Source organism: Talaromyces amestolkiae, assembly GCF_001896365.1.
Source record: "Talaromyces amestolkiae strain CIB chromosome Unknown scaffold18.1, whole genome shotgun sequence".
NCBI classification, from domain to species: domain Eukaryota; kingdom Fungi; phylum Ascomycota; class Eurotiomycetes; order Eurotiales; family Trichocomaceae; genus Talaromyces; species Talaromyces amestolkiae.
In genome coordinates, this window is record NW_024468054.1 from 693,123 (window position 1) to 716,726 (window position 23,604).

The 23,604-nt window shown below is 45.9% G+C and overlaps 6 protein-coding genes across 6 annotated transcripts; 1 reads left to right on the top strand and 5 right to left on the bottom strand.

The window, feature by feature from the left end:
- Positions 1 to 96: 96 nt before the first annotated feature.
- On the bottom strand, positions 97 to 942 carry BHQ10_008300 (uncharacterized protein; the record flags this gene model as incomplete). Its single annotated transcript, XM_040881091.1, has 1 exon — positions 97 to 942. The coding sequence occupies one exon, from the start codon at positions 940 to 942 to the stop codon at positions 97 to 99; it is 846 nt and encodes a 281-aa protein (XP_040736802.1).
- A 907-nt stretch (positions 943 to 1,849) lies between these two features.
- On the top strand, positions 1,850 to 2,890 carry BHQ10_008301 (uncharacterized protein; the record flags this gene model as incomplete). The annotated part of the gene is made up of 1 exon (XM_040881092.1): positions 1,850 to 2,890. The coding sequence occupies one exon, from the start codon at positions 1,850 to 1,852 to the stop codon at positions 2,888 to 2,890; it is 1,041 nt and encodes a 346-aa protein (XP_040736803.1).
- A 1,296-nt stretch (positions 2,891 to 4,186) lies between these two features.
- Positions 4,187 to 5,487, bottom strand: BHQ10_008302 (uncharacterized protein; the record flags this gene model as incomplete). The annotated part of the gene is made up of 2 exons (XM_040881093.1): positions 4,187 to 5,056; positions 5,224 to 5,487. 2 exons carry the CDS (start codon positions 5,485 to 5,487, stop codon positions 4,187 to 4,189), a joined length of 1,134 nt encoding a protein of 377 aa, XP_040736804.1.
- A 3,389-nt stretch (positions 5,488 to 8,876) lies between these two features.
- BHQ10_008303 (uncharacterized protein) lies at positions 8,877 to 9,704 on the bottom strand (the record flags this gene model as incomplete). The annotated part of the gene is made up of 5 exons (XM_040881094.1): positions 8,877 to 8,962; positions 9,027 to 9,065; positions 9,115 to 9,299; positions 9,403 to 9,521; positions 9,558 to 9,704. The coding sequence occupies 5 exons, from the start codon at positions 9,702 to 9,704 to the stop codon at positions 8,877 to 8,879; spliced, it is 576 nt and encodes a 191-aa protein (XP_040736805.1).
- A 1,636-nt stretch (positions 9,705 to 11,340) lies between these two features.
- On the bottom strand, positions 11,341 to 13,128 carry BHQ10_008304 (uncharacterized protein; the record flags this gene model as incomplete). Its single annotated transcript, XM_040881095.1, has 3 exons — positions 11,341 to 12,414; positions 12,467 to 13,008; positions 13,074 to 13,128. 3 exons carry the CDS (start codon positions 13,126 to 13,128, stop codon positions 11,341 to 11,343), a joined length of 1,671 nt encoding a protein of 556 aa, XP_040736806.1.
- A 714-nt stretch (positions 13,129 to 13,842) lies between these two features.
- On the bottom strand, positions 13,843 to 17,705 carry BHQ10_008305 (uncharacterized protein; the record flags this gene model as incomplete). Its single annotated transcript, XM_040881096.1, has 5 exons — positions 13,843 to 14,599; positions 14,649 to 15,505; positions 16,611 to 17,128; positions 17,183 to 17,368; positions 17,417 to 17,705. The coding sequence occupies 5 exons, from the start codon at positions 17,703 to 17,705 to the stop codon at positions 13,843 to 13,845; spliced, it is 2,607 nt and encodes an 868-aa protein (XP_040736807.1).
- Between the last annotated feature and the right edge of the window lie 5,899 nt (positions 17,706 to 23,604).

The following is a 23,604-nucleotide window of genomic DNA, read 5'->3' on the forward strand; positions in this document are numbered from 1 at the left end:
AGCCAAGACTTGGTTTATATGATTGCATAGTTATCTTGCGGAGCAATAAGGCTTGTCGACTGCTGGTTCTGTGAATTGGCTAGTTCATGGAAGAAGTTACTCACGACCCAAAGCGTGTTCGCCCTCGCTATCATGATTGCCAAAGACGGCTGCGAATGGAATTGACCGCTTGATGATAGGGGCAACGACCTTGAAGAGGGCAGATTGGCTGTCGGGGATATCATGGTGCAATTGATCTCCAGTGAGAATCACCAAGTCCGGTTTCTCAACATCCAAGACCCCTCCAAGAAATTTTACCGTCAGTGGGTCTGCCTCACTCGCTGGGAGAGGGTTCCCAAGTGCATCGATCGCATCTTCGCAAACCCCGACACCGGTGACCATGTGCGTATCTGAGATTTGCACAATCTTGAATTTGCCATCTCTCCTAACTCTCAAAGCCGCCCGGGCATCCGGTCTCGGTGTGTCTCTGCCGTGGAGTACGGTCAGTCGCGCAAGTGGTACTTTTGGCTGATCGGTAAGTTGGAGCGATGATTGCAAAAGATTCCATTGTGGCCGTGGATCGACGGCATCTACACCAAAAAGCACGTCCACCTCCGTGACAGCTAGGTCTACCATCCCACGAAATTTGTTTTTCAGTATCCAGATTCCGCCCGGTCGACTCTCCCATGAATGATCTGAGCTTGAATCTGGAGGCGTCCTGCTGACTCTGATATCCGTAACCACCAAGTCCCCATCGTCCAGCTCTCTCTCGTTAGCTAGCGCTACATATAACCATGCGTGCTGCTGAGATTTGTATAGATGCAGATCTTTCTTAATGGGGTGCCATTTGCGCGGATCCAGTTCACAATTAGCAGTTGTCGAAGAGAAAACACAGATATTCAGATCTGTAACAACCGGGTTAGTAATAACGTTTACATTATCAATGTATTCGTGGAATGCCATTTTGCGCTATAGGAGGACATGTGTGAAACCAGCGTTGGTCTTCACTACGTGTTCATGATTTGAAGCTAACTGCAACACGTGATTTTGTTCATATTTTGTTATGTTCTCCTTTAGTTATAATTATTCGCGCATCACAAGCGGTTGGGGTTGCCATCTAGTTCCCACAGTAATTGATTCTTCAGTATTAGGGCCTGGCAATCGAATATCGTAGTCAGAATAACAGTACAAATACAGCAGCTACAAAAGTAAATTCACATAAGCAACATCTCTGAGAGCCTTACATAAGCCCCTCACTCTTGAGAGCAGAATCCAAGATCTGTCAAAAGACCTTGAAATGTTTGGAACCTCCGCGGTCTGAGCGCTGGTCGCCGGTGTCAACTTGCGGAGAGAAACCCGGGGTTGATGTACAGCTCTACAAGTCCGGGTTCGCCGATGGAGCATAGCACGTCTATCTATCAGGTGATGGTCATGCGTGTCAATTATTCTTATGAAGTCAATGATAGGCTATCATTCGACTATTGTATGTCGGTATATTACTTCAAATGGAATAGTTGCGGGGATGCGGGGAAATTGGCTGATGGAAATAGTACTATCTATCCATTCTTACCACGGATGCTCTTACGGTGATATGTCCGACAATATTTGGAATGGGTTCGGGGTGGTCTCCTACATACCAGTACAATAGGGCATATACAGTAACTTTTTGGCGGAAATGTAGTTTACATGTGATGTTGAAAGTGACGATTTTCTCCTCATTATCAAATATTGTTGAGCTGAATGAGCATGCAGGAGCAGATTTCATTTTGATGACTATCGACCCAATTCTCAAGATCGCTCAGCTGTTAAGTATTGTGCTGATAGCAATCAATGCACACCACGAAATATCTCCTTTAGATCTGAGGTGAAAATGGCATCCCAGCCTCCCATGCAATACCAAAGACTCGGCAAAAGCTCCCTCAAAGTCTCCAAAATCATTCTCGGATGCATGACATTCGGCAACCCATCCTGGGAAGGCAGTCCCTGGGTGCTCTCCGAAGATGAATCTTTACCGCTACTGAAAAAGGCCTATGATTGCGGCATCAACACATGGGACACAGCAAATACATACTCAAACGGCCGATCTGAAGTAATCATTGGCAAAGCATTAACCAAATACTCCATACCGCGCAGTAGGGTGGTCATAATGACCAAGCTGTTTTATCCTGTCATGGATATTGACTCTAATGCGCGACCGAATCCCGCGGTGAATGATGGGAAATTGGTGAATCAGATGGGGCTGAGTCGGAAACACATTTTTGAAGCGGTTGAGGGTTCTTTGCTGAGGTTGAATACGACGTATATTGATGTTTTGCAGCTACATCGCGTTGACGAGACTGTAAGAGATAATCCGGAAGAACTTATGAAGGCGCTTCATGACCTAGTAGAGATGGGCAAAGTGCATTATATAGGTGCATCGAGTATGCACTGTTGGCAACTCGCGAGACTCCATTATACGGCAAAGATGAACGGCTGGACGGGGTTTACTAGCATGCAGAATTTATACAACTTGCTCTATAGAGAAGAAGAGCGTGATATTAACCCGTTTTGCGATGTTGAGGGGATAGGGCTTATTCCGTGGAGCCCGCTTGCAAGGGGCCTGTTGGCGAGGCCGTGGGATGTGCAAACGGAGCGCTCCAAACAAGATGTTAAGACATCCAAATGGTTCAGCAGTGAAAAACAGAATGAGCAGATTGTGAAGAACTTGGAACAAGTGGCCCGAGAAAAAGACTGTAGTATGACTGCGGTCGCTATGGCGTGGTTGTTGAAGAAAGGTGCTTGTCCGATTGTAGGATTGAATAGTTTGGAGAGGATTGAGAAAGCTGCTGAGGCTCTGACGGTTAAACTGAGTGATGAAGATCTCAAGCTATTGGAAAGCCCTTACCGAAGCGTGGATGTACAGGCAATCTGAATAGAGATAGATTTTTCTTCATGTGGACCTCAGGAGCTCTCCCATATATAACCTTAATCCTTCATGAACGTCCTTGCCATTCCATAATTCTTGTTCATTCGAAACACTTCTGCGTGGTATGCCTGTCTGCTCTAATGCAAACGACGCCGCAACAGACTCGTAGCAGGTCGCCTGGTACGAGTCTTTAGTCTTCAAGTATCCTATTGCATACGCAACAAGAAAGGCATTTCCGGCGCCAGTCGTATCAACGATCTTGGAAGAAGAAGCCTGATAAATAGGCGGTAACCAATGAGGAACTCCATCACTAGCTAGCGTCATAAAACATGTTCACCAGCCCTGACGATAATGCTGCCATTTTGTTCTGGACCAACTCCCACATCCAGAAATCTTTTTGCAAGACGCTCAACTTGCATTATTTGCTATATTAAACGGGTTGAAGCCTTTTCTCCGAATATATGGAATAAATCGAGATGGATTGGAGAAAATACGCCCACTAGTTTTATAGCTGGGATAAAAGAAAAAAGATGGCTGGTTTCACACGAAAGTGGCGCCGGTTCCCAAATCAGCAGAGGACGTTGATCGACGAAACCATTTTTGTGGATTTGCAATGTAGGGATGAGGAACGGTGAATTTATTCACTTTTTATTGTCATTTGCGTTTTAGTGTCGCGCACCTACACGAGGAAGCGGTGTCGGTGCGCCGGACGGCACGGTTACTGCCTTTATCAATCAGCGAAGATGGCTGCCAAACGGTGAGCCCTGGGAACAGCTGTTACCTCTTCAGCTATCCGCCCCGATGGCTTATAAAACTGCAAGTCATGTCGATACTCTCTGAGCTATATTTGTTTGATCTTCGTATCTAGTATCCACTATGGTAGGGAGATGTCCGGGGCATTCCTGGAGGGCTCATGTGTGGTGTTTATTTATATGGCTCCAATCCCCAGCTGGATCCTGGTCCTCTTCCATGTCCTATCTCCATGCTTAGTTTTTTCGTCGAGTACCTACCAATATGATTGGATTAAGCACTGTCATACTGTACGGCAGAAATATAAACTCTATTCACTCTCCTCATGAGTAAATCTGTCGAATTCTGGAAGAGCTTTAGAAATAAAAACGATATTATATTAGATATGAATTACGTCTGTAACTGGGGCTTCCACCTTAGGCTCTATATTGTGAGCGATGGTTTCAAAACATCAGGACCTCTGATGACAGTATCTTGATCGGCTGCTTATCCATTCTATTAGAGAGTGTCCGAGTTCCTCAGGGTAGTCGCAAGGACTTCAGTCAGGCGGATTTAATGCTGCTCAATCCAACCCTGGATCACCCGAGCCACGCTATCACTATTCTTCTCCATAAACATCATATGTCCGTTCCCGTGAATACCCATTAGACCCAACTGGTAATGATCAGTGTGAACACCAGCCTGCTGCAAGAACTCGACCGTGCACCAGTCGTACGGCGCATGATAGGAAGACTCCGAGGTTACCACAAGGACAGGAACCTGGGCGATATTGGTCAATTGTCGCGGAGCAGGACTATCAGCTTGGATCACACAGTTGGACACATTTGCTGTCTGAGAGACGATAGTCTGCGTTACTAAATCAGTGGCGGGGTTGATTACTGCAGGCGAGTAAGTGATGGGGATATCAGTTAATCCATAAGCACGAGCAGAGGTGTTACTGAAGACGGCTTCCTGGAACGGAGGGCCCGTAGGCTCGATAGCCACAATGGAATGAACGAGGTTCGGACGAGCGTCAGCCAACAACCAGGGCATCAGACCCCCTTGAGAGTGAGCTAGCACGATCGCAGGTTTGCCGATGAGATCGAGCAGAGCTGCACCAGCGGCCTGGACAGTGGACTGCTGGTAAGTGGCGGAGCTGAGAAATTCCACAGTGGAGGAATAGTAAGTGTCGAAGATGATGTCACCCATGACTCCGGTTCCGGGCCATTGGGTGTGAAGGGAAGCTTGTGGCCATAGGTTGTAGTTTTGAGGCGCAGTGAAGCGTTGTTGCAAAAGTTCAGCGCTGTATGTGCTCAGGGTGCCGTTGTTAGGAAGCCACGGACTACGACCGCGGAAGGTCTGGTCGATGAGATAGCATTCATAACCCTGAGAGAGGAAGTATGACGCCCATCCGGCTTTTCCATCAGGCTTGTTCAGCCAGTTCTATCATTGTACAGGTCAGCCAGTTTACATTTCTCCTGTATCTGTTCCTTTCGCATTTTTCTTTCTTTTCTGTTTCTGGCAGCATGTGATAGAGCTGATCATGGAATAATGAACTAAACTCACTGCGATGAAAAATTGAAATTAGGGAAGACAACAACATTACATACCGTTCCAGTCTGGGCTTGCCCATGAACAAAAACAATAGGATTGGTTTTGGAAGCTCCGCGAGTAGGAGTCAGCCTCTCCACGTACATCTGGTTGCTGAAGACATGCTGTCCCGCGCTATTAACAACATAACCGCCTCCCACGTACATGTACGTTCTGTGATATGCGACATCGCCTGGGTTTGTGACTGTCGCGGTCTGCGCGGTCTGCGCAGTCACAGCTCCGACGAGCAAGGAAGCAATCCACAACACTCTTTTATAACCCATGGTATAAGAATGATATGAAGTACGCGAGCGAACAATGTTCGGAGCAATGAAAAAGAAAGGAAAAATTGAAACTGCCGTTGATTCCACGTGTCAAGGAACAATTGCTACGCGGTCAGGCGTTTGGGAATGAAGAAAAGGTAAAACCGAGGGACGATTATCCATGGTCAAATGGCGAGAGAAGTGAAGAATCAAATCCGATCAGATCCACTTTAAAGTGAAAACGTGGTATTATCGCCAAGAAGTTATCCAGTCCTAAATTATTTAATCAATACGTAGTAGCTTGGTACCACGTTGACTTTGTGCCATGTGAGCGGAGAGACAAAATCTTAAGCCTTAATTTTCTGGGGCTAGCATATCTCTTGGCAGACTTGGAGCTGTCCAAATACTTTTGTACCTCGCCTGATTTCCGAATCTAGAAGAACTTGCTGCTAGCGACCGATTTACATGCTAACACGGACGTCTTGTTAGCTCATTACATTCTCCCTGAATTGACGCCATTCTCAACTGATACTAGCGGTATCTTCAGATGATGGAAGAGCAATGTAAGAAAAGGAGTCACCTATGACAAAAGTAAATCCCTTATTCGTACCCAGGCCTACCAAAACCTGCGATTGTCAAAAAAATACATGAGAGCAGGCTTAACAAGAGCAGGAGTTCTTAACAGTAGATTAGGAAAACAGCCTTTGTCATGGACTTTGCTAATTCTTGAACAGTTAGCCCTCTAATTGCCAGTCCCTACAATGTCAATGTCTGTTGCTGTCGTAAGTCGGCCTTCCCACCTGTTTGGACTGGACTGGATGGAACGGACCGGACGATAAGCCGATCCTTGTAATGCTAAATTCTATGAAAAGCTGAAAAATGTTTAGTACACTTTGTATATTGCCTTATTCGACGTTCTGACTGTGCCCCACCAGTCATTCCGTGACACTACGTAGACCTGAGAAGAAAAGACCTGACGATGCGAGACTCAGTAGAAGTATTAAGGTTTAGCAGTTGAGGACTCAAATCACGAAAATTACGGGCAGAGTGGAGCATCTCGCCAGGTTTCGGCGCTCAAGCGCTCAGAATACGTAGTGGAGATCTCCACCAGCTACAAGGGTCCCCCTCCGGGATACGGGGCCAGTTCAGAGCTTAAGATATAGTCCGGAATTGGGGGACAACCCCAATAGCACAGTCCTCACCGGGAGCCTGCGGCTTAATTTGACTCAACACTCACCAGGTCCAGACAAAATAAAGGATCGTGGGTATGTCTTGCTGTTTGATTTCTAGTGGGACCTGCTCGAATAAGCGAGAGTGTCCGTAAAGTTTGGATAATTGGAGAAAATACAAGTCTGGAAGTAGATTCAATGGTTCAGGGGATATATGACTTTGAGGCTTCAAGTAGACAAAGAACCCCGTTAGTAATCGTACTTGAACTTGTGAATCGAGAAGACTATTCCGTTTCGCTCTCCATCTCTTTGGAATTTACTGTGTAAGATCCGCCGGTGGGGATCTACAGAGTGACAAGGATGAGTGAGTAGTGAGACTTTGGTAGGATTCTAACGTAAGTGGACACCAAATGCCGAAACAGAACGTCACAGCCAATAGATATGTTGGACGGAATGGTATTTGTCGGATAATCCGGGATTTCCAGTCCAGTGAGGAGTTTACTCTGATCTAAGTACTCGACAAGCAGAGGTTTAAGAGAGCTTTGAATTGCCTGCTTTTGCTCTCGTACTAGGATGAAAGACCTTAGTTAACCATGAGAGTCCAAGCTCATTATTTGTCCAGCCTTTTTCTGAAATCGCGTATTGTGCATGATCAGATGAGCAATCAAAGTCCTTAAGCCAGCTATCTTGTAGATCGCCTGATCCACCTTGATAGAATAGAAGTGTTCCATCGGCGCAAATGTTTTAGGTTTGACTGTGCAGCTCTCAGTTAATCTGCCAAGGGATTTTTTTTCTCTTTTTATTCAAAATAACAAGATGCTTGGTTCATTCCTCCATTGTCTATTCCCGGGGAGGTTTCACAGCTCATTTATACCTGATATTCATTTTTTATGCCTAAAAAAGATGAGACAGAACAAACAATTCTATATATGTCACAAAGAATATCGTCTTAGGGGTCATCTTTTAAGGAGTCCTGCTGATCCAACAAAATACATGCGATTAGAGTAAGGAATTCTGTACTGTCGTCTTGATGTGAACCAAGTAATTTTCTAGCGCATAGCTGCTGTATTGAGATAATTCGCTTCTACGTACAGCAGATACCCATGTTAAATCCGTTCTCATCGAAGTTGTAGATATTCGATGGAGCAATGCGCTATTGTTTGACCTTTTCTGCAAGCTTCTGTAGATTTATGAGTCAAACTACATTTCGACTCCAGTTAGAAGGATAAATCAATACGTTCACATACAGTACTATAGAAATGTTTAAAATATACCGAATTATCAGCAACTATACGAAAATTATTGATTGTTTTAAGATAAGCACTGTCAGTTCGATCATGATAGCGCTGACAAAATAGATAAACCCAGCGTTGACTAACGTCATGGCGCATGACTTCAACAACAAGATTCCGAAGAATTTGAGGCGTTGGAGGCAGTCCGCGAGCTGAAAGATTTAATATATGATCAAGAAGAGCCTCTTCTTGCGCGTTAGCAAGAAGTTCTTATCAAACTGAATGAGCTTCTTGATGAGACCTCATCTGGCCTTTCTAACGACGCACTAACGTTGTATGATTGATATTATATTCCCTAGCGGTCTGAGCATATTGAGGTATTCTAGATCACTAATTACCTTCAAAATATACGCTTCGTTGACCATGTTGTTGAAATTTGAAGATAATATGTTGATGTCGGATAAGGAGTGCTTTCGGTGTCTGATTAAGTTAGTGAGTGGTCAGATTTTGAATACTTTCGCCATCAATTTCCCGATAATAAGAGTGGCTCATAGATAGCCTCGATTCCAGCACAGAGGCTGTTCGCCCACGATGTATTGTTGGAGCATCCTGTAACTCGTGGTCTGATTGGGTAGCAGCTTTGCCTCGTCGCTCATGAGAGGAGAAATTCCTGCTGGTGGACCCTGTATGTGCATAGCGAGGCTCTTTCTTTTTTTCCTTTAATCGTGGCGTAGAGGACAGGTACATTAGCGACGATGGCAGCAGCGAAAAGCTCGACGGAGGCCCATGTAGTTCGATTGACCTGGGCAGTGGCGTTTTTGGCGTTTTGGGGCAGACGAACGATCGTGATGGCAACAATGAAGAGACCAACAGCAAACAGCAAGCTTAGTTGGAGTTTTCTGTAGTAATTCCGTAAGCACTAATCTGGGACAGGTGTGTGTGAGATCGGGAGACAAGGGGGGCCACGGCGTCTGTAAGACATCCAAGGTCCCTGCATGAAAAAGGCTGCTTACTGCACCAGGGATCGCTTGACCAGAATAATGACGGGAATTGGGAGAGCGATCAGCATTATATCTGTAATGATACTAAGGACACCTGACAAAAGTATCCAGTTTTAGCGAAGCTTCTTCATACTGAAGACCATTTTCATACTACTAACCTAAGACAATCAATTGAAGTTGAGCTTCAACGCAGGTTCCTATCATCTATTAATATGACTCAATATAGGGTGGTTTGATGGAACGCACCTGGATCTGGAACCACCTGCCAGTAGAGATAGAAGGGTTTGCATTCTATGAACGTCACAATCTGCACGGTCAAGTACGTTGCTCCAAAGATGGCAAGGTATGTGATGAGGGTGACTCGTTCCCACGGCAGATTGCTGATTAGTCGACGGTATGTATCCAGCAAGACAAGTTTCTCGATCCATAAGCTGCAGTGGAGATAATTTAGTGATCCAGGTGCATTACCATCCACTCACAGTGAAACTGCTACTGGGTATAGATTTGGGCATGGATATGGCCGTCATGACATACTAGGAATTATAGAAGACTCTGTTGGCCAACACGAACTGGCTCGCAATTTCTCTGCGTCGGATATCTTCCGGTGTGAAGACATGGGCTTTCCTCGCACCCGGAGACATATTGTTCGTTCCCTATATCAAAACGACATGCACCAACGCCAGACGCACTAGGGCGCAAATGATGGCTGCTATGGAGAGATAATCGCCGAGAGTGTAGACGTGTCCTCTGATTTTGCGCAGGATGAGACGAAGGCCAATGATTCCAATGGCACCCCAGGTGAAAGCCCAGAGAAGTGCAAGTGTTGGGTCATCCATGGCGGCTCACCTGCCGTGGATGGAGACACGGGATGAAAGAGTATGAAACCTGATCAGTGCTTTCTATCATGTGTAAAACCTGACAGCTAAATATTAATATACCAGATATCGGAACGTGGAGACTGTAGTGAGGATAGAGTCCAGAACCCGGATTCTTATTTCTTTCCCTGCATTGGCCGTTACAACCATCCTGATGATTGTCAGTTTCATCGCAGGGTCTTGGCGCCACCATTAGAAAAATCTTCTCTGGTAGCAAACCCCGACCCAGGGGGTGTATCCAGAACTCCAAAGAAATTAAGGAATGCGAATATATTCCGTAACTTTTTGCCAACGGGCAGAATTTGCTTGGCGCAGTCAATGCGCATCGCAAATACAATCTTGACAAATGAGGCTCCAGATGACCCGACCTGCTAAATTAGTTGACTGCCCAACGTTAGTTAGTACGTTGATACAAAATCGCTATATTCCAAAAAGGGCATATGGCTAAGGATCCTCCGTAACATTGAAGAATCGGGTTAGTGGTACTTTTAATGTTTTTACTGTAATATTTCAAGATACCACGCCAAGACTTTTTAAATACAGGCACGTATTAGTTGTAAAGTTAAATTACATATACAAAACAGATGCGAGGCATATGCTTAATCTCAGGTTCTAGCTCCTAAGACCCCCCCCAAACGACCTCTAAAAATCATTCCCTGATCCCCTAACCATCTCTAACGTTAACTAACCACTTTAACTACCTTAAACCCTAAGACGTTTAACCACCTAAACCCACCCCTAACCACCCCTAACCCTGAATAATTGGAGGATATATATTGCTTATGTTAAGCATATGCTATAATAAATCAAATGGCAAGAGTTGGTAATATTAGTATTTTTTTCAGTTGGCCCAAGCATCGTGATATCCACTAGCCCCAAAATGGCAATTTCAAATTACACTAGCGCCCAACAAGATATCATCCACCTCCCTGGAGGATATCATCCTCAGCTATAATCCGCAAAAGAATGAGATTAACGTAATCGGTAGGCGGACTGGCCTCATAAGCAATCATACTTCGACCTAGCAATGGCTACCTCCGATATCCGTATCGCTAATCCGTAGATAAACGTAGATAAACGTAGATAAACAACTTGGAACGGGGATCCATACAAACAAAGGCATGAAACTATTCCCTTACCAATGACGCATATCAAGTCATGTATCTATAACGAGCGTGCGTATGCCGGTTGAACGGTTCAACCGGATTCTTTGGATGGACGCGTACAAACAACAAGTATACACAATCAGACAAGGGGCGGCACATAGCATATTGAATATTCATCTCAATATATAGATAAAGCAGTAAAAGAGTCTCTATCATAGGCTCATCATACTCAATCTTCCCAAAGTACGCCCACTAATCACGAGTCCACCAAGACTCATCTATACCAACCAGTATTCCTAACCATCCCCCGACGATCAAAGAAAATAATATAAAAGTAGTGAAGACATGTGAGGAAAAATGAATGTACAAAGATATGTATGACGAGAAACAGTCTATATTATAACTTTCATAATTTGGATGTGGTGGTGAGACAGGAGAGGAATATGCGTGCGAAGGAAAAGTATGAATCGGAGATTTTGTTATACAAGATTTTAATTCTTCTTCTCAGCCTTGGCAGCATCCTCCTTATCTGCCTGGATACCTCGTCTTTCAGCGCTCACCTGGTCAGCTTCAGCCTCATTAGCCTCAGCAGCCTGCTGCGCAATCGCATCCGACGCCTCGATCTTGGGCTGATCCTCCTTATCATCGATATTCTCCGTATCCTTTGGTGCTGCAACACCTTTACCTTCTTGCTCTGTGATTTGAGTGTTTTCTTCTTCAATCAATTCCTGTTGCTCCTTAATGACTTCGAGGCGTTGTCTGTTGGTGGCTGCGCCTTCAGCGTTGTGGACTTCTAGCTCGATCTCATGGAAGAGTTCTTCGGGGATACTAGACAACACAGAGCGGAGCGCGTCGATTTGGGAGGATAGTTCTGGGTCCTTGGATTGGGTGGCGTATTGGTATGCGTTACTCAGAACGAGCATAGTTGAGGGGACGCCTTGCTTAAGACGGAGGTCTAGCCACATGGAAAGATCGTCTCGGAGACGTCCCGGGGATACACCGTGGGTACGGAGACCACGCGATGCACAAGCCATCTGCAGTTCGGGCACAGAGAGAGAGTCCACACCCTCGTATGAGATTGCTCGGTCATCTCGCTTGATCTGGCGCATACGGTGACGAATGTTGTATCGCAGCATAGCATCCGTACCGAATGTGTTGAGATTCATATATTTGCACATGCCGACCAATTGTGGTCGAGACAAGTTATCCAACGTCAAGTCATCCTTGAAAATCTTGATGACTTTGATAACATCCGCATCGGAGGGTGATTCGCCAGTTGAGCGGAGTTTCTTGAAAAATTCAGTGAATTCTTCTTTTCTGGCATTCTCGGCGCTCAACGGTAGACCAGTCTCCTTCAAAGTGTCCTTCAGGAATGCAGAAACCTCCTTCCGAGTACCTCGAAGAGTCTCGGCCTTTTTGTCCCGCGACTTTTGTCCTTCGTAGGTGCTGGGGAGCATGTTGGGGAAGATTCGGAGAGCAATAGGGAGTAACAATTCGGCAAAGGGGACAATCACAAACACGGAGAACGGCACCAAACGTGCCAGATCCTTGACCGTACGTTGTAACTGATAGGTTCGTCAGTACCACCTTCCGAATGACAAGAAGAGAGAAGCATACCTGTCTGTTCTCACGACGACTCAGCTCATAACCCGCAGCCATCTTCATCGCCAACTTGACACTAATGCGCACTTCGGTCGCCAGCAATTTCGTTCCATCCCAATAATGCTGAATCTCATGCTTGATCTTCTGTCCAAGAGTCATCTTTTTTTCCTCCTTTTTCTCCACGGCTCGCTTCTCCGGCTCCACTACCAGTTTCTTACTGTCGATTACAACGGTCTCTGGAGATGTAGAATTGAGTTGAGATTCCCCTGGTGTCGTCTTCGTAGCATTTTGACTTCCTGCTGCTTGATCTGCTGCCTTCCGCGACTCCGCCGATGAAGAAGAGAGTGGCTGCCTAGCTTGGTTGGAATCGAAGCCCGGAGGTGGGAATGGCGTGCCTCCGGAGCTGTGACTCGATGATGTAGAAGTCTCGGTCGCATATGTGCGCTGGTTGGGAATCAAGACCGCCAATGCATTCAAGTGTGTGGGAAATGCTCGACGGTTGCGTTGGGCTTGTGCTAGGGATCGTGCTGCGAGGATACTCGGGAAATTTCCCGGTGCTTGAAATTTTGAATTAGCATATTGCAAATCATACTAATGGGCTCGAAGCAAGGTATAAACTTACTGATGCCATATACACGCCTCGCAGAGACTGAATTGGAGAGTCTTGCTGTCCTCATGATGACGAAGCTTTGAAGAAAGAAATAAATTCGGCCGAAACGGGCTCGCAGTTGCGAGCAGATAGGATTCTGACAACGAACAGCTAGGTCAAAGAGGTTCGCGCTTCTTCTACGTCCACAACCTGGTGTATGACCTCGATGGATATCCGGTAAAGAAGAGATTGTTGATGTTCGCTGAATAACGTCAACTTGGATGTCGGAGCGACTCTACATTTCCGCTCCGGAGTCCGGAGACACGTAGTTGCGGGCACGTGACATTCCGGCTTCGGCGATAATCTCTTCTGAGATCCCGGAGTTAAGGGCTACATTTGATTGGGGGCTGCAAACGTATAACAATTTACTAAGTATATCAACCAATTATTCTAGATATATGACGAATTTGGAAGATTTCGCATTCTGATGTACAGTCAAGTCTCGCAAACGCGACACCGAAACAAATGTACCAAAGACCAGGGTATAAACGACCGTAACGCACATAAATAGGCATATTAATAACGATGGATAGCAATTGGCACGTCAAAAGGTATCAACAACTGAACCTTGCATAGGTGGTATCATCAACAGATTCATAATTCATAACGCAATGGGGGTTGTGCGCATGTGAGAGCCATATATTCAGAGACGGTCTTATAATGAATGTAGGAGTAATCGATCAGAGGAGAAAATATATAAGTTGAATGTACCTATCTCATCACATCGCATCGGCGTGTGAGATTAAGCGGCTGTCCGGTCTCGCAACGCAGATGCAGCATCCGGTGCACGAGTTTGGGCACCAGTAGTCTCGGAGAGGGCATCAAGAGTCGGAATACGCTCAAGACTAGATTTGTCTAATTCCTCGCCAGGTGTCATAGCTAAGTCATTGAGCAGTCGGGAGCCTGGATCGGTAGCGAGACCGGGTGTAAGAAGTGGACTTGTGGCATAATCTGGACTGGCTTGCCATTTGGCGACATCCTTCTTCAGCTGCTCCAATTCTTTTTGGAACCTTTTTCCGAAGACGTCAATGTAATAAGTTGCGCCGTTATGGATACTCCAGACGAACACTCCGAGCATGAAGACAGAGCTGGCCCAGCGATACCAGAACCACAAAGGGCAGGGAATCATGGTCAACAGTGCGTAGACATATTGAATCATCATAAAAGCCGGTTCTTGAAGAATGTTAGGAAGACTAAGCACGAATTTACCAATCCAGGTTTTAGCATAGGAGCGTCGAAGCCAAGTGAAACTAGTCGGTCGTCCGGCGGCAATTTTGTCTGCACGGCGAACGGTGATCCAGCGGTGATAGGATAGTTGCCAGACTGCGTATGGGATGGAAGCCCAAAGCATCATTGCCAACAGAGTGAAATGTTCGGGCGCGCCAGGCTGACTGAATTTGATATCCCAGACTGCCGGGAATCTCTCTTTCAGAAACTCGGGGGATGTCAAATGCACAATACAGTGGAAAGCGGCTGGTGGCATGATATGAATGAAGACACTGGCAATAACGTTAGCGAATGAACACTAGTAGCGACAAATAAATTTACCTGACGACCTTATCCATGCTGTGAAACACCAAAGAGTTGCGCCACATAGCGATAGCGACCGCATTGTTTCCGTAAGCGAGGCAGTACGTTCCGATCAAAAGCCGCTTGGACTTCGGGAAAACCCAGATGCTCAACATGGACAGGAAGTTGACAAAGTAACATAGATCGGCCAAGAAGTAGTGGTATCCTCGCCTATGGTAGGTGTACAGGCGAATAGGCATAAAGTAGGCAAGCTGAGCAGTGTACCACCAATAAAATTTCTCCGGTGCAGCTCCCATAAGGTATCCACTGATGAAAATGTTCATCACACCGGCAATAAAGGATATTTTCTCCCGCAAGGTGACTGTTGCTACCTTGCTCCATTGTTTCGTCAAGCGATCGACCGAATCCCGCATACGAACTTTGTACTTATCCAACTGCTCGTCAGCAGTTGGGATTCGTTTTCTCCATTCATCCACGACGCGATCTTTGGCAAGCCCAGAGACAGACTTGAGCTTTTCGCGCTGTCGACGCACTCGATCTCGTTGCATATTCAGCGCCTGGTTCCATTTCTCCAACTTCTGTGACAATGAAAATGTATCGAACAGTTCGGAAAGGCTCAGCTTGTCCAACGGCGGGAACGTGTCCCAATCCTCCTGATATGAGCTGCTATTCGAGAATGACGGATTTCTAGACAGTCTTCCGGGGGTGGATGTAGGCGAAATCGAACCGTCGGGAGGCACCGATGATAGGCCATCTGCATCGGTAGCAGCGAGGTCTGGAGAAAGGGGGGCATTCGAAGCCATGGCTTCTTCAGGTAAATTAGGGGCGGACTTGCTCCGAGAGAGCAAATTCGGATCAGTCATAGCGACCTCTTTCTGTTGGAAATCCAACAGTGTGTGAGTGCTCCGTGCGTGGATTATATAGGGACGACTGATAAAGCGGCTCAAAGTCAGCATGGTCTCGTGATATCGCGAACTCGTCCGACGACTCGCGGGTGTTCTTCCAAATGAGTGACAAAAATATGTCCGAAGCTGTCAACTTGCAGGAATTTATCCGCGTGATGCAGGTACACCTTGTCCCTCGACTCAAAAAGAAGATAAACGCGCAAGTCGTGGACTCAGGGCAAAGCGGTGAATTTGTATGAAAGAAGATAGAGATAGGCATTTACTCACCAACGGGATAAGAAGCCACGGGGTCAAGTAAGGTCAAGTGACTCTTGGTAGAAGCTGACCGGCCGTTTTCGTGTGCCGAACAGCCTCAAGATAAGAAGGCGTGATGGATTTAGGCAGAGTCGAGATTGTGCTTGGATGGCAAATGTGTCCAAGCTGTTCAGCAATGACATACCAAGCTCTTTTCGCGTGCTTGATTCAACGTCCCTGGTTGGCTGTCTGGCCAATCGAGCCCCGTTTTTAGTCTTTATTTGGTTAGCTCAGAATTCTTTGATGCCTTGTTGGTGTCTTGCAGCCTGAGGCATCCTTTGACCCTGTTCGTTGTACTTCAACCTCTTCAACCCTTGGAAGATTGTTCACACTACACACTGCAAGAACAATATAACGTATGAATAAGTCGCAAGTCCGATGTCTTCTATGACCGAAATGATGGATTCGTACCAGTCTTGTCTGCATCTTTTTTATTAAGGCGCTTATTTGCATTAACTCTATACACTGCAAACACAGCACTTTTGTCCAGCCGCCTACTGTACAACAGAGAAAAATTCAAATCTAACACTTTTGCGCACAAAGTAGCCATTAAAAAGTACACCCGAAAGTACACAATATTCACACATATGGTGAGTCGCTCAACTGCCGAAATCTATATATCCATTGAAACGCAGCCAAGACACAAATGAACGCCCGAGGGATGGGAGGACACCTGGAATTTCCTGTTTTATAATAAAAACGAGGTGAATAGATTCCAGTCACCTTTGTAGATATACTATTATCAGTACGGAGCCTGATAAGAAGGCGCCGACGCATGTACCGTTGGGTTCCACAAAACGGTGGTTGTGACAGGCACGGAAGGAAGCATGGGTTGATGGAGGTAGGTTGAGAAAGACGGACGATGGTTCTGGGGAGACAGATCAATCGAGTGAGGGGACGCCTCCTGTGACATGACGCTGGACGCGGCGCTGCTATTGTATTCTCGTGGGCTGTATTGAATGCTGCTGTCAAAGGAGCTGGCGCGAGTCGATGATGAAGCGCCGGGAAGAGAAGGAGCGTTGGAATAAGGCAAGCTGTACGACTGCGAGCGTTCCGGCATCAGGTGATCATAAGTGACTGCCTGAGGATCTGCTGTTGTTGTCCCGTCGCTCCTGCCGTCTGATCCTCCTGCTTCTTGACCTTGTACACTTTCTGTCGTCAAAGAACCAATTCCCCAGGAAGATGGACCACCACTTTCGCTATTGCGAACATTGGATTCTGGCGTGCTGGAGCCGTCGCTTGACTCAAACTCAGGTCCAACTAGACTGACTTGAGAAATCGGGATCAATACATCGCCGGCTGCGAAACAGTCAGTCGTAGAAGCATTGACAGGTGACTTGACAGAAGACTCACATATTTCGCCCCTTAGGTACCGCTCTTCCATATGTCGGACACTGTATACCTCATCGAGAATCTGAAGCCTCTCAGGAGGGCTAATAGACCGACGCACATCTTGACCTGCATCGCGAAGTTTCTCTGCTGTGACATCATGGCTTTCGCCGAGCTCTCGAAGAATGTGAATGAGAAGTTGAATGCGCTCTGCGATCTCGTCAGCAAGCTGTCTTTCATTTGAAACGATGAACATACCTGGTTTGAGGAGATGGTCTGGCTCTTTATGTGTAACACCGGCAGGCCACCAAGGCGGTTTGGTCATTTCCGGATCAGCGCGCCTCTCACCTCCAGGGCTGGAAGACGCTCGTCGCCCATTGTAAGGATAGTTGACCTGTTTCCGCGGCTCGACAAGCTTGATAAAAGCCTTGGCAATGACCCTACAGTTCAATTGTTGAAATGAGTCAAATGCCTTTTCATAGTACTTCATCAAGCGGGTTTCATCGTCGACTCGTATAACGCATGCTGAAGATGACGGCAGACTCATGGTGTCGTAGCCAAAGTCGGGGGTCATTGAACCTGGCATTCTGGGGTCCCGGCGTCTTCCGTTTCGTCTGTGCCGTCTGCTTTGGTCGAGTTGCCAATCGCATGGAATTAGAGGGCCGGGACTCCCGCTCATGGGACACCAATTTCCTTTTTGTCGTGACCTTCCGGGAATATGTGCATAGACTCCTCTACCGCGTTCAGACCTCATCGGCCCCGTTGTCACTGCCCCTATGTAAGTGGAGGTCCGCCATGTTTCGTTGACATTACTACTGACCAGGTAAGCTTGCAAGTGTCGAAGACCGTGGAGACACTAACTCTGCAAATCTTTCTTGTATGTCCGGAGTGAATATCACTCTGCCTGGGTCTGCAATCGACGATGAACTTTCAAAAGCAATTTGACCGTCTTGGTTGCTGTATATCATGGCGAAGTGTGGGTAGTGAACGCCAACTACTCCTGGTGTGCTTGAGTGGCCGTGCTGCCCACAACAATTTGATTAGCCAGTGTCAATCCGAATTGCAGGACGAGGACTTACCACGGCTGCCTGGTGAGACGATATGTTGTTGAATGGAATCAATGTGCAGTTTTGTTCTGTGCTCAAGCTATGAGACTCGTCCATTCCGCTTGTCGTTAAATCGCACAATCTCGCCGACAATATAAGCGTTCAGACAAGTTCAAAAGAAACACCTTTAGCTGATAGTGAAAGTAACCAATCAATGACAGGGACTAGGGGCAGGATGATGAAGGAGGGTATATGGATATGATATGTGATACGAAGGTCTGTTGCGAGTGTAACTCAGTTACTCAGCCGTTATGATTGACGAGAGACAACGATTTATAGGGACTCGTAGGGAGAAGCTTGATATTAAACGCCGCTCTATTGTTGAGGCAAGTGATGAAAGCAGATAGTATATTCCAGGATAGGTTATATGGATCAGACTAAGAATCTTTAGGATCGACTACGACCTAGGCCCGCTAGTTAATTCCATTGAACTTCATACCCATGTCAGACAAGTGTCTACGCGGGTGATTGTGTATACATGAGAGGTTTAGCTTGGGGTCCAAGCACTCCGGGGAAGGTAACAACCGATCCCGCTAGACGTTTGGATTACTCTCGTCCCGTCTGGCCAGCAAGGAGTTGCGCCCATGCAAACTCTAAAAAACCATGGATCACGCCTTTTACGCCTCAACTTTGACTTACTGGGGATCTGAGGAACGTTGGCCGTCCCTTTGAGGATGTTGAATATGCGGACACTGTGGACCTCTAGCTGTCGCCGCGCAGATCCAGCCTACAATAACTAACAATGCGCAGCGAAAGGAAAAAGAAAAAATGACATTCGGCTAGCATGTCCGGATCTCTACAAACGACCTGTGGGTACTGGCTGATACTCTTCCAGGACCGGGTTCAGACCATGCAAAAACACGAGAAATCGTGAAGAATGTCCGTCCGTCGTTTACTAGTCGGGCAAACAACATCTTCACCTACCGGCCGGAATCGCGGAACCGATAAGAAAAATGAAACTAAAGACGCCGGAAATGTTTACAACAGTTCCCCATGGGACTACTGTACGAAAGAGTGAACGGGCCAGGACCCTGTCTAGCGTTTAGAAGGATTGACAAGATGGCTACGGAAGAGCCCGCGCGCCCCATTTCCCTGCATGATAGTCCGTACGCTGTGCGGTCCACGGACTCCACCCTGTCCGTATTAGACTGCGCATGCTGTGCGGTAGGGTTGGCACTGACTAGATGATTCGCGTAAGCGGCTGTCTTCGAGGGCAGCTGTCTGTGTGGGTGCTTTAGCCATGCGTCTAGTAGGTACCTAGGGCTATGCCGCAAGATAGATTGCCATCTAGATTTTGACCTTCGTCATTTGAGACTAGAAAGCTATGTCGTCAGATTTGCTGTTGATAAGAGCAAGAAATCCGAGATATTGGAAAAGGAACCGCCTGCTTACTTGGGCAGATCTTGGATCCTGAATATTCACGCATGACATTTCATTGAGTGTCCAAGATTTTACTGTCTCTATCCGGAATTGATAAACTCTTACCGATCCTTCGGTGCAGATGGAAGACGCCTGTTGGAAGGGGTTGAGAAACGAATCGACAGCAGCTCCGAGAAATCGTTTGAGAATGCGCATGTACCATTACGGGCATTGACAGACAAACAAAAAGATAGTAACCAAACGACATCTAAGGTCTTGATACTATCTACGTATGCCATCCGATCTATTTATGCAAGGCGAAAGAAGAGGACAAAGGTGGGACTGCCTATATCGGTCAAGCATTAGTGGCAACAAATTGTCGACATGAATGTACCTACATATGATGCTTTGACCCAGAAAAGTAAGAAGTAAGACGGTCATTGTCAATCATTCTTTGATTTCCTTTCGGATCGGAACATTACGTTCCTTAGGGGGTAATAGTAGTATGGACAGAAAAGTACGATACAAAGCGGTGAGCAGGAGAGCGATCCAGGAGGGGCTCAGTGCGCGTAGTGTAAAGAACAATCCTTGTTAACCGGTCTGTTTGGTTGACCAAAGGCTCTGCCTTGCGATCTGATCACCGTGGGGTGTACAAATCTGAGGATGAATCTGAACTCTGGATTCCGGGAGATTTGTTTGGATGTTTCCGTACCTAAGTGAGTAAGTATGCTCATCCACCAAAATTGTCGTCTTGTTTTATACCATTTCTTACTTTAGACATTTCCACGAATGTAAACGATAGTCAAGATAGACCCAGTCTAGAATCAAAGGTACGATGCGTTTTTAGCACGGCCAATTTACAATACTGTGTATGCCAGCATCCGCCGGCACAACGACGATGCCACACGTGTATTGTGGTAGTTGCTTGACGTAGCATTTAAGAAGATGTCTTCTGAATACAGAACCTCGAGGGGAAGTGTCCACCGCAACTTCTTTTCGCACATTTGATCCTAGCAAGTAGGTATGCAAATGACATCATGTATCTAACCCAGATCATATCTCATCTCATCTGGTAGGCTTGTAGATCCAGAAGAAAATTTAGATTGTAGTCCTTGTTCTTCAAGGATGGTGTCAGCTGCGTGCCACCGATTCAGCCACTAACAAGCCACCAAAAGCCCAACAACAAAGCAACAGCGTACTGACTGGCTGTTTAACACACATGCAATGCATTTTTCACTTTGACACCAAACTGACACTTCACTGTGTGCATAAACATCAAGTATGAACGCAATGCATCGGTCAGCCAGCCCAGCCGGTTCGATTTGCAATATGTCGTGACAAGTGACACAAACCGGGAAAAGGAAAGAAACGTCGAGTTCGCGGATGGTAGGGAATGAGTGTGACTGGCTAATGTGTATTTACGTGCATACATACAGGACCGGGTTCTATATTCTTATCAGGGCGCACAAGTCTGCGGAAGGTTTTTATCAAGAGCAAAAGGCCAGAGAAGTAGTAAGTCAAGCAAGTGGTCAAGGAAGAGGGGAAGGTGCAAGAGGCCTGCGAGCCTAAAGCAAGTAGCACTTTCATACAAACGCCGTCTTCTCGAGAACAAGAAAAGGGAAAAAAGAATTACCCAGGTAAACGATATCATGCCTGCGTGGAAACAATATGCGTAAAAAGCAAAAATATTTCAAACGAAAAGCCGAGATACCTAGGTAGTGACCAATCAATTGACTAGAAAGCATCTCCCCCCGACTTTCTACTAAAGTACCTACCAAAGTAGCCAGGATCAACATTGAAGGATATACCAAACCAGCCAAACACACAGCGTTCTACTGCTTTTGAGGTTGTCGGTGTCCGTGACGACCTACTTGAAACCCGCTCCATTCAAAATACGACCCTTTTTTTTTGCAAACAACAACAATAAATAAACCTGGATACTCTGAATATGTAACTAAGGTCTAAGCGAAGATTTAGCTTGCAGATATTTTTTGTCCGGTGCGGTATGGTTGGCTATGTAGGTGCTAATCTAACCATTCTTGAGAGTCCTCGTGATTCTAGACCATAAGGAGCCGATATTCAACGAGAATGGCTGGTTGTTAATTCCATGGAGGAGTTGTCGTTGTTGTCTTGCTCTTCTAGCTGTTGACGATGCTTGAAGGCTTGTCCGAAGTAGGAAATTCGGTGGGTAGCTATTTATTTCCTATTTGGGCCATCTCTGTCGGATCTGGATTGTTCACTGTAAGTAGTTGGATCGAGAGATTCGATCATGACACATTGCTTCTACGAAAAATCTTTTAAAGTCTTTCAATAGTGTATAAGTTCTTTTCTACAAGAAATAAAATCAAGTGATGTTCACACCAAGTCCTTAAGATCTACTACTCTTGTACGACCTTAGAGAAATCTTCAATGCCGAAATAAATAAACATCATTACATTCAAAAGAAGCTATACAAAGTGAAAAATTTAACTTTTTTTATCTAGCTACTCGGAGATGTTTACCGAATATACGACTCAACGAGCTCCATGCTACTCGAGCCATCGACACATCACATCCAAAAATCTCTATGCTCATCCCTATTAGACGCTTGCATACTTTCACATTGTCACACAAACCTTTAGGCACAACATAAGACAAATATAGTATATACCTAAGCTCCTACAGTTCGACAACGGAGCATGTACAACTGTACACCATCAGATTTTTATTCCGCTGTTGCTCTTTAAAAACTGTCCCTGTTGTGATTCGCCGCTTTGATTGGATTTGAAGCGCTACGGGTAATAGATCCGTCCAGTCACGTTGGTTTGAGGTTTTGGGTGCATGAGAAGCGGCTTGATCAACAGGTTGATAAAATACTGTATGTAGTCAACTGTACGGACAATGAATCAATCAATGAATAGATTCTAATAAAACTTTTCCGGGTCTGTGGCGTTATGCCGTGTTGCATCTTATCAACGAGTCAGGACACACTTTTTTCCTGTTGACCTACGCACGTAGGTATCGTGCTATCTATCCAAACCCATTATAACCGAAGTTAGTTGAGACGCTGATATCTGAGGAATCTTCCATGAATTCCAGATATTAGACCCTGGTCATTTCAAAGTTGACCGCAGCTACAAGTGGAAAATATTCTGGGGCAACACCGACGAAATTCATAGATAACCCTTCGGTGGTTGCCACACCAGCACATAATTTCAACAACAGTAGTACGTAGTGCCAACTGTATCCAGACTCGATATTGCGGTAGAAGCAGCACTCAGACCTCTAATCTGATTTGTTAGTAAAAGTGAAATGTCTGCAGCTATCTACCTAAATGACGTATGACTCGAAACTTTGGATATGGTAGAGCTACCTTACGCTAGCGTTGGTCTTTCTCTCTTTCTTTCGTTTCCTAATATCTTCCACATTCGAGTCGTAGACACCCAACATGGACACGAACTAGCCAGGAATACCTACGATAGGTAGTTTGTACATGATACTACATATTCCTACCAAAGATTTCTGTTTTATATTTCCAGAAGCCTTAGAACTTTCTTTGTCTAACAATGGAGAGAGATTATGAGGGAAGTTCCACGATCGACATGTTGGACGACCTTCGTTATCTGGTTCAGAATCGGTGAGATGCGAGTGTAGAAGGTTTCAGAACCATTGATTTTGTGCCAATTTCTGGTTTTTGCGAAGAAGTTGCTTCACTCCATGGGACCCTTTAGGGCAAATCCGGAAACCCTAAACCGATTCAAACGACGCCAACGGCTCTCGACCGTTTCTGACTGCCAACCCATATATTATTGTTAGGTTAACTAAATCTGTAGTTGTGGGCCTCCATCTTGGCGTGGAGACTTGTCCAAAATTGAAAGCATACAATCCTCTGTCCCGACATCTGCGATTGTATGACTCGCTTACTGTAGATGGGATCCATAGTAGTTAAGCGAAATCATTGATATTGAAAGTTTGGAACATGCATGATTCATGATAAATCGT